Here is an 11,005-nt window from a genome sequence, read left to right on the forward strand (position 1 = left end):
TATAATCTCAAGACTTTGAAAAATGTAATCCTTTTTTTAAAACACAGAAGTATGTAAAAATAACTGTATTTAATAAATCCTTTTGTAATTATGTCATTGAAGTAAGAAAAAACTCCAGCCATTAGATAGAAAGAGCACCCAGACCTTTAAATATGTTGGTACCTGAAATAGTTACAGCTCACGGTAAAAGCTGAAAACTAATTTTTAGACTTCCTTTTATAAACTATTGTACATATATTGAAAAAAAGAAATCTACATATATTGAAAATGTTTGTATCTTTTTCACAGCATCAAAAAAGCATGAAGCTGCAAAAGAAGTATTTGTGAAAATTCCTCAGGATTCTATAGCAGAAATCTATAATCAGTGGGAAGAACAAGGAATGGAAAGTCCACTTCCCCCTGAAGATGATAATGCTATCAGAGAATATTTGTGCATTAGAGCTTATTTGGTGAGTATGTAAAGAAGACAAATGAGCCTATCTTCATGATGATTTTTCTGATTTACTCTCAGACTTTGAACTGTTTCCAGAAATGGTAATTGGCTCGTTATCATCTCTCTTGTAACTGTGGTACTGACTGACCCACATGGGCATTGAAGTCATGACCTTGTTTTCATTAGCATGAGCTGCTAATTAAGAACATCTCACATAGCACATAGTGTATGTGATATCTGTAACTTAAGTTTTCTTAAGATTCTTTGAATGCTTTGTCTTGACTTTAATATTTGTTTTTGGCAATAACTGAGGAAAGCAATATATTCTCTATTTGTTATGACTAAAATAATAACAAGCTCATTCAAAATCTAGTCAACAAATAATGAACTGATTACAGTGGGCTATGTTCTAGGGCTAAATCTGTGGATGACTTTCTGTCCTTGCTTCTAGAAACTAATAGACCAATAAAAAAGACAGTAAGCATATATACATCACAGAGTGATAACATTACAGAGTGACAAATGTAAGTACACATGTGATCAGGATGCTAAGATAGGAATAAGTGCCAGAAAATACATATCTATATATATAAAAGCATACGTGTTACCATTATGACCAGATGACCGGCCAGTAGCTATAACGCATACTGACCACCAGGGGTAGATGCTCAACACAGGTCAGTGCGCTCCCACAGCCAACTTCCCACCCACTCCCAGCCAACCTCCCAAGGTTTTGATTGGCTCCAATCACCAGCCAGGCTGAGAGACGACAACGACACCACCACCGCCACCACCACCACCACCACCACCATCACCACACCCCCCCCCTCTGGTGTATGAATTCGTGCACCAGGCCTCTACTATATAATATAAACCTTACTGGTGTTTGTCACTCAACAAAACATTTATTCCAATGATGATTTTGCATAAAAACAAAATATTAAAGTTTCATTTCTTGATGCTGCAAAATTATTTCTAAGAACCAAATTTGAAAAACTGTTGAACATATGTGAAAACTTCTCTTTTTTTGTATTTCTATTTTATTTCATTTTTAGGAAGCCCATGAAACCTTTAATGAGTGGTTCAAACATATGAATTCAGCTCCACAAAAACCTAGTTTGATACCTCAAGCAACCTTTACTGAGAAAGTAGCTCACGAACACAAAGAAAAGAAATATGAAGTAAGTTGAATTTAGCTAAAACCTGTGTATTGCACCTTAACATACATGCTGTATACTTTAAGAGGCCATTTTTCAGCAACTATTCCTATTATAACAGGTGATCTTGCTGTTTGTGTTCTACTTTGAAAAAGAAAAAACAACTTTCTCTTCATCAGTTATTTTTCTGTAGAGAATTAATTAGACCTAAAACCTACCTTCAGGTGATAGTAATATTCATGTACAAAGCTAATATTTTAGTGTTTATTGCAGTTAAATATAGTCTGTTTATGTTTATTTTTATATTTGGCTAACTGAATATCAACACTTTAAAACAGTGATTTTTCAACAGGTGTGCCACAAGAATTTTAAAAACCTGTAATACCTGACTATTTAGTCAGGGGCACTGACCTCTTTTTCCTTAAATTGTCAAATAAAAAAATAACAACAGCCAACACAACAATGGCCATGTGGTGTGAATGCCCTATCTCGAATCATAAATATATAGATCATATAATAGAGTTGTATCTTATCGATCATGTTGCATAATAAGGTTGCATCTGATTGGATAATTCTTTTTTTTTTTTTTAATCTCATCCTGAGGATATGTTTATTAATTGGAGAGAGAGAGAGACAGAGAGAGAGAGAGAGAGAGGAGAGAGAGAGAAGAGAGGGGAGGGGAGGGGAGGGGAGGGGAGGGGAGGGGAGGGGAGGGGAGGGGAGGGGAGGGGAGAGGGAAACATCGATTGGTTGTCTCTTGTACGTGCCCCAACAAAAGACAGAATCCACAACCTAGGTATGTGCCTTGACCAGGAATCAAACCTGAAGCCATTTTTGTTGTACAGGATGATGTTCCAACCAACTGAGCCACACCAGCTCGGACTGATTGGTTAATACTTGGTATCAGAAATCCTCTTATACAAGTATAGGCATCTGACTTCTTTAGAATGTAGAGAGGGAGCCGAAACCGGTTTGGCTCAGTGGATAGAGCGTCGGCCTGCGGACTGGAAGGTCCCGGGTTCGATTCCGGTCAAGGGCATGTACTGTGTGGTTGCGGGCACATCCCTGGTGGGGGGTGTGCAGGAGGCAGCTGATTGGATGTTTCTCTCTCATCGACGTTTCTAGCTCGCTCTCTCTCTCCCTTCCTCTCTGTAAAAAATCAATAAAATATTTTTAAAAAAATAAAAATAAAATATAGAGAGGGAGAGAGAGCTAGAAATATCAATGATGAGAGAGACTCATTGATTGGCTACCTCCTGCACACCCTACAGGAGGCAGGGAATCAAGCCTGCATGTGCCCTGACCGGGACTAGAGTGGTGACCTAGTTCCTAGGTCGACAGTCAACCACTGAGCACCTGGCCAGGCTAGGCACCTGATTTTTTTAAATGTCACTTTGGAGCAAAAATAGTAATAACTGCCGGGACTGGATTGGCTCAATGGATAGAGCGTCGGCCTGTGGACTGAAAGGTCCTGGGTTCGATTCTGGTCAAGGGCATGTATCTTGGTTGTGGGCACATCCCCAGTAGGGGGTGTGCAGGAAGCAACTGATCAATGATTCTCTCTCATCGATGTTTCTAACTCTCTATCCCTCTCTCTTCCTCTCTGTGAAAAATCAATAAAAAATATATTTAAAAAATTAAAAAATAGTAATAACTTTCTTTTTTGGTAAATCAATAAAAGTTATACTCTTTTTTTGTCAGATGGGCAAAACTATAGTTTTGGTGTGCTATAGAATTTTAGTAATTGGTTTATGTGTGCCATGAGATGAAAAGGTTGAAAATTGCTGCTTAAAAATGATGTTCCAGGGGGGGCAATGGAAAGATATGTACACATATAATACCTTATTAAAAAAATAAAAAAAAAATTATGTTCCACATATATATTCCTGTCTATACTTTACAAATACATTATTTAGCGGTTTTCATCCATGATATATTAATATTTGTCTTATGTTTGTTTTACAGATGGATTATAGTATTTGGAAAGGGCATTTGGACGCCCTAACTGCAGATGTGAAGGAAAAAATGTATAATGTTCTGTTATTTGTTGATGGAGGCTGGATGGTAGATGTTAGAGAGGTAAGCTGTATGTATTGTTTGTAGCTAAAAGCAAAAAACAAGTTTGTTTTTTAAAAAACATTTTTATTAATTTCAGAGAAGGAGAGAGAGAGAGAGAGAAACATGAATAATAGAGAGAATCCTTGATTGGCTACCTCCTTGGATTGAGCCTGCAACTCAGGCATGTGCCCTGACCAGGAATGGAATCATGATCTCCTCGTTCATAGGTTAACGTTCAACTACTGAGCCATGCTGGTTGGGGGTTTTTTTAGGGTTGTTTTTTTGTTTTGTTTTGTTTTGTTTTTTCTGAATAGGAGCATCTATACTTCTGATATAACCTTTATTTTTTTAACTGAACATCCCATAATTTAAATTAGCTATTGTAGAAAATGAAAATATTCGACTCTTGGGTAAACTACACTGAGTGGCCAGATTATTATGATCTCTGAACGCATAATAATCTGGCTACTCTGTGTGTGTGTGTGTGTGTGTGTGTGTGTGTGTGTGTGTGTTTTAGAGACTCAGTGCATGAATTCGTGCATGGCCAGGGGGAGGGGACAAGGGCGGTTGGGGTCAATTTGCATATTAGCTTTTTATTATATAGAATGTACACTGAGTGGCCAGATTATTATGCATTCAGAGATCATAATAATCTGGCCACTCAGTGTATTTCTTTAGATTTAATATGTTCACTCAGGATACTAAAATCTAATTTTTAAAAATTCTATACCTAATTTTTAAAAAAATTTTTTTTTTAACTTGCTGGTTTTTGAGAGAGAGAGGAAGGGGTAGGGAAGAGAAAAACTTTGATTTGTTGTTCACCTTATTTATGCATTCATTGATTGATTCTTTTATATGTCCTGACTAGGGATTGAACCCAAAACTTGGCATATCAGGGTAACACTCTAACCAACTGAGCCACCTGGCCAGGGCCTGCACCTAAATTTTTAATTATACATGTGTTCAACTCAGTTTAGGGATATGAAGATAAGTTTTAGTAGCATGAATTACCCTATATAATAAAATGCTAACATGCAAATCAACCAAACGTTGGAATGACCAGTGCTATGACACACACTGACCACCAGGGGGCAGATGCTCAACACAGGAGCTGCTCCCTGGTGGTCAGTGAGCTCCCACAGGGGGAGTGCTGCTCAGCCGGAAGCCAGGCTCCCAGACTGCTAGAGGGTGCAGGCCTGGCTGAGGGTACCACACTCTCCACCCCTCCACCGCCATCCCTCCTCTGCAGTGCACTAATTTTGTGCACCTGGCCTGTAGTACATATATAAAGCAGTGACTCTCACCTCTGAGCTGTCCATTTAAATGACCTTGGAAGCTTTTAAAAAATACTCAGTTCTACACCCACAGTTTCTAGTTTGATTAGTCTAAGGTAGGGCTGGGTTTTTGTTTTGTTTTGTTTTTTTAACTGCCTAGAGTTTTAATGTGTAGGCGGGGTTGAGAATCAGTTATGAAAGTACTAAATGCCATGAGAAACACACATATTGAGTATTCTGTAAATTCCAGAAATAAAAAGGTTACTTCTACCTGGAAGATATCTGGACAGGATGCTTGAAAGGTAATCATTTTTGACAACTTTGTGACTATATTTATGTCTGTCTGTAGGATGCTGAAGAAGACCATGAAAGAACACATCAGATGGTTCTACTGAGAAAGCTTTGTCTGCCAATGTTGTGTTTTCTGCTTCACACCATTTTGCATAATACAGGTCAATATCAGGAATGCTTGCAGTTAGCCGATATGGTATCCTCTGAGCGCCACAAACTGTATCTGGTAAGTTCTATTGTATTTGTGCTTTTATGTTTTAGTGATTTGGTCAGCTATACTTAGATTTTCTTAAATCTCATTTTAATGATTTTTGTTTTGTTTTGTTTTTCAAAATATGTATACATTCCTAAGCAGGTAGAAGTATATATACTGACTCAGAGGAAATAGCTTTGAAAATTCCTAACCATGCTAACATATTGGTCTCTGGCTACATAAATATTAAAAAATAATTTATTCTTGTATTAACCTAATCAAGTTGATTAGTTGACAATAAGTTCCTACTCTTCTTTGTTCTCATTCTTAACATTTTTCTCTTTTTTAAAAATCAGGTATTTTCTAAGGAAGAATTAAGGAAATTGCTACAGAAGTTAAGAGAATCCTCTTTGATGCTTCTTGACCAGGGACTTGATCCATTGGGATATGAAATTCAGTCATAATTAATCTATTCTGTATAATATTACTAATTTCCATCATAAATGGGAGTTTTTTGTAAAATATACATTTTTGTAATTACTGGGGGTTTTCTTTTGCATTATCATGGTGAGAAATGTTTTTAAAATGTACACATTTGAATTTTGTACTTTTCACAATATTATGGTGACACTGAATTTTAGTGTATTATATCAGTATTTCCCTGTGTTTATTAATAAAATTATATAAAAATTAAAATTTTCTTTTCTTACAAATTCCAAGATTGTTTCTGTTATTTAATAAGTAATTAAAATTCCTATTATTTCACTTTTTTCCTATGATCATAAGTACTCTGGTACCTTAAAATTATGAAGAGAATGGAAAGTAGATTTAAGCCAGGTATATAATTTCTCATAATAAAATTTAGTATTTTAAAAAATATTACAGATAAGAAGATGAATATAGGAAGAATGTTTTCTAAAATAACATTAATCTATTATTTTCTTTATTTTGAAGCATTTCTAGTTTACTAACTCTCAGCAAACCTGCCACTGAAATGGCACGTGTGCACACTTGGTGTGGGACCCGACACAGAGTAAACTGAATAACTTTAGGAATGCAAAACAAGTAAAATCTAATCCAGTTTTTTAGGAGGGGAAATACTATCTTACCTAATAATAGACAAACATGTTGCCGAAACTGGTTTGGCTCAGTGGATAGAGCGTCAGCCTGTGGACTGGAAGGTCCCAGGTTTGATTCCGGTCAAGGGCATGTACCTTGGTTGCGGGCATATCCCCAGTAGGGTGTGTGCAAGAGGCAGTTGGTCGATTATTCTCTCTCATCGATGTTTCTAACTCTCTATCCCTCTCTCTTCCTCTCTGTAAAAAATCAATAAAATATATTTAAAAAAATAATAATAGCCAAACATGTAAATTGTACCTCTGCTATGCCCACAGCCAATCAGGAGTGATATACAAATTAACCCAACAAAGATGGCAGTTAATTTGCATACACAGGTGCCAAATAATGGGGCAGGTGGGCGAACTGCCCACCCTGATCTCTCAGGGCCTCTGGGCAGAGTGGGAAGACGGGTCCCCCAGAGCAGAAAGAGGAAGTTCCAGGCTGGAGCAGAAAGGGGCTGGGCCGGAGCGGAAAGGGTGCTGGCAGCCAGGGAATAGAAAGCCCATTCTAGCACAAATCTTCATGCATCGGACTTTAGTCAATATATATTGTAAATGCCGTCAGTCTGAGCAGGAAGAAACTATTTCCAGCTAAAAGGTCTCTGAGGAAGTTGCATTTGGGCTGGGATTTGAGTAATGCACTCAATTTGCAAAAGCAAAGATAAAGCACAAGAAGGGTGAGCAAGGCCACAAGATAGTACTGTATGTTTATGAATCAGCAAATATGCCACCTTGACTATAGTGTAGGATTTATAAATGGGAAGAGACAATAGGAATCTAATAGGAAACATGATCCAGGCCAATAACTCCCCAAACTGGCTATTATATAATAATTGGAATTGTTAAATATGTATTTGTTGATGCCACCTCTAGAGATGGGGGCCCTGCGTGGGAGGCCTGGAATGGCGTCATAGAATTTGTATTTTGTAATAAGCAATGGGTGATTTCTAAACAGTTAAGTTTGCGTCACACTGGCTTACATCAGAAATGGGTATTGGTCCTCCTGAGCCTAAAGCAGACAGCAGTATACTGTTGATTATAATAGAGGCATGGCCTCTGCCTCATTTTCTAGCTAAAGTGATTCAAAGATGAAATATTTACTTATCCAAACCTCTTTAATTTTTATACTTATCCATTTTAAAATGAGGTAGAGCCATATGAAATGATAAGAATAAATCGAACAAAACATGTATAGGATTTGTATGTTGAAAACTACAAAATACTGATGAACGAAACCAAAGAAGTGTAAAATAAATGGAGGGACATGCCATGTTCATTAACTAGAAGACAACATAGTAAAGATATCCCTTCTCAAGTTGACATTCAGATTTAACATAATTCCCATCAATAGTCCAGCAAGAAAATAGAGTGCATATTAGTTAGGATTCAATTAATATTAATTTTCTTAGGTATAATAATGGTATTGTAGCTAAGTAGGAGAGATACATGCTGCAATATTTATCAATGAAAGGTCATGAAGTCTGCACTTTAATTCTAAATGGTTTAGGCTGTAATATATAAGTTTACAAAGATAAAACAAATACAGCCAAATGCTTACTAGTGAATCTACAGAAAGGGCACAAGAATGTTTATTATACTAGTCTTAACTTTCCTATAGATTTAAAATTTTTCTAAATGAAAAATTTGGGTGGAGTTTGAGAAATTGTGACAGAACAATAGAATATCTATATGGAAAATAAACTTGACCCCCACTTTATACCATAACTGTCCCTAGGAGAATGACTAAACAAATTGTGGTATCCTATATAATTGCGAGCTAATATGCGTGTAGTTGTCACGCCCTCATGCCATAATGACTCATACACTCAACACTGGGGAGAGGAATGGGGGCCAGCCAGGCTGCGGCCAAGGAGAGGGACAAGCCACCCATCCCAGGGTCCTGGGCGTCAGCACCTGTGGCTGCAGCCCAGGTGAAGCCATCCACAGATGGTCCCCTGTGGCTGTGGCCAGCCCTAGTGAAACTGGCCTGGGTCCTGGGTGCCTATGGCCAGCCAGAGAAGGGAGTCCTGGGTCCTGGGTGCCTATGGCCAGCCAGAGAAGGGAGTCCTGGGTCCTGGGTGCCTATGGCCAGCCAGAGAAGGGAATGTCCCGGGTGCCTATGGCCAGCCAGAGAAGGGAGTCCTGGGTCTGGGTGCCATATGGCCAGCCAGAGAAGGGAGTCCTGGGTCCTGGGTGGCCTATGGCCAGCCAGAGAAGGGAGTCCTGGGTCCTGGGTGCCTATGGCCAGCCAGAGAAGGGAGTCCTGGGTCCTGGGTGCCTATGGCCAGCCAGAGAAGGGAGTCCTGGGTCCTGGGGGCCTATGGCCAGCCAGAGAAGGGAGTCCTGGGTCCTGGGTGCCTATGGCCAGCCAGAGAAGGGAGTCCTGGGTCCTGGGTGCCTATGGCCAGCCAGAGAAGGGAGTCCTGGGTCCTGGGTGCCTATGGCCAGCCAGAGAAGGGAGTCCTGGGTTCCGGGTGCCTATGGCCAGCCAGAGAAGGGAGTCCTGGGTCCTGGGTGCCTATGGCCAGCCAGAGAAGGGAGTCCTGGGTCCTGGGTGCCTATGGCCAGCCAGAGAAGGGAGTCCTGGGTCCTGGGTGCCTATGGCCAGCCAGAGAAGGGAGTCCTGGTCCTGGGTGCCTATGGCCAGCCAGAGAAGGGAGTCCTGGGTCCTGGGTGCCTATGGCCAGCCAGAGAAGGGAATCCTGGGTCCTGGGTGCCTATGGCCAGCCAGAGAAGGGAGTCCTGGGTCCTGGGTGCCTATGGCCAGCCAGAGAAGGGAGTCCTGGGTCCCGGGTGCCTATGGCCAGCCAGAGAAGGGAGTCCTGGGTTCCGGGTGCCTATGGCCAGCCAGAGAAGGGAGTCCTGGGTCCTGGGTGCCTATGGCCAGCCAGAGAAGGGAGTCCTGGGTTCCGGGTGCAGGGTGAGGCAGAGGCAGGTTAGCGGCGATCAGGTCAGCAAAGGAGCAGTTAGGGGCAATCAGGCCGGTAGGGGAGCTTACCATACTGTTTTAACTTCGCACAAGTTTTTCCATAACAAAAAGGAAGAAAATGGGTTAGGGAGCCAGAGAAATTTGGGTTTGAACCTTATCCTCATCCCATTTTAGCTGCAAGGAAACATCCATGAACCTCTATTTTCAACATGTAACAATGAGAGTAAAACAATCACATTTCAGGTTGATAAGAGTTAGGAGTCTGTGCTTTGCTGAAGGGAATAAAGAAAGCCACTTAACCAACTAAACCAGCCTGGAGAACAAGTCTGAAATAGTGGGAAACTGGATGGAGGTCAAAGGTGGCATCAGACTAAGGGAGGCCTTGATAGGCAGCTGGAATCTGCAAGATATTTTTAACTTTATTTAATGATGTTGAGTTATTTATATTGTTAATAGTTAACTTAGAAACATATAATAAAATTTCACTAAGGACAGAACAAATAAGTGGACTTTAAAATTTACTGTTATTATTTTTAGCCTGATGACACATGATTTCCCTGGGAAACAACACTCTGGTTCTTATAAACTAGCATTTATTTGGGGAGTGAAAAGGGCATGGAACTCATTGAATGTGTCAAATTGGGTTAACTGGATATGTTAAACTATGAGTTCATAAACTATTTTTAAAATACAGTATAAGAGAAACAGAAGAATGATAAAAAAAAATATAACTTACCATCCATGCTAAGATTATCAGTCCAAATCTATAATCACTAGGAGACAACCAAGATAAGCTAATTAAAGCCTAGGCTTTTAATTGGAAAGCAGGTGAGGGTAAACATGATAAATCCTTGATCAGGTAGTGGTCTGTAGGTCCAAACTGGAAGGGAGGATGGCAATATAAATATACAATGGAAAAGCACATAAAAGTATGATGACAGAGTTTGGTGATTTGATAGGGAAAAAAGCATATCAGAAAAATGTTAAGAAAGCTATACTTTAGACTTTGTCTAATTAACTACACTCATTCTCAAATGTTAGTTTGAGTCATTTCTTGGGGGAAGACTTTGACCACCTTTGCCTCCCCAAGTTTAGATCAAATTCTCTTATACATTCATAGGACCATATTTTGTTCACACTTTCATTTATTATGGTTTATAATTGTTGGTACCAGGTTTCTCTCCCTAAGTTCTGTAAGAAAGGGTCTGGATTGGTTTTACTCTCCATTATCTCCAAGTGCCAAATACAGTGCTAGGTACAAAGCAGGTGCTCAATATCTGAATAATTCTTAAATTAAAATTCAGACTTAGGAAATAAGGACAGTGAGAATATTACATTATCTGGAGGACTGCGGGCAAAGCTATTCTTTAGGGGGAAACGCACAGCTTTGAATCCTTTACAAACGAACATTCATATTCAAGAGATTAGGGGAGGAAAGTTGGAATTTGTAGTGTGTAGAAACAAAATCAGTAGAAGTAATTTTTGAAAAGACCCATAAATAGACAGATCACTGACAAGGCTAATCAAGGAATAGAGAAATCCCAAATGCATA

General features: G+C 39.5%; 1 protein-coding gene across 5 annotated transcripts in view; it reads left to right on the forward strand.

Moving 5' to 3' along the window:
* Positions 1–6,122, forward strand: part of NUP107 (nucleoporin 107) — a 49,361-nt gene extending 43,239 nt beyond the window's left edge. For all 5 annotated transcript variants that reach the window (XM_036456633.2, XM_036456636.2, XM_036456637.2 and 2 more), the window contains 5 exons: positions 289–449; positions 1,489–1,614; positions 3,556–3,669; positions 5,272–5,439; positions 5,763–6,122. In XM_036456633.2, coding sequence (XP_036312526.1) covers positions 289–449; positions 1,489–1,614; positions 3,556–3,669; positions 5,272–5,439; positions 5,763–5,870 — 677 coding nt within the window. In that variant the 3' untranslated portion in view covers positions 5,871–6,122. The remainder of the gene's footprint in view (positions 1–288; positions 450–1,488; positions 1,615–3,555; positions 3,670–5,271; positions 5,440–5,762) is intronic.
* The last annotated feature ends 4,883 nt before the right edge of the window (positions 6,123–11,005 follow it).

Source organism: Pipistrellus kuhlii, unplaced genomic scaffold (assembly GCF_014108245.1).
Source record: "Pipistrellus kuhlii isolate mPipKuh1 unplaced genomic scaffold, mPipKuh1.p scaffold_m20_p_3, whole genome shotgun sequence".
NCBI classification, from domain to species: Eukaryota; Metazoa; Chordata; class Mammalia; order Chiroptera; family Vespertilionidae; genus Pipistrellus; species Pipistrellus kuhlii.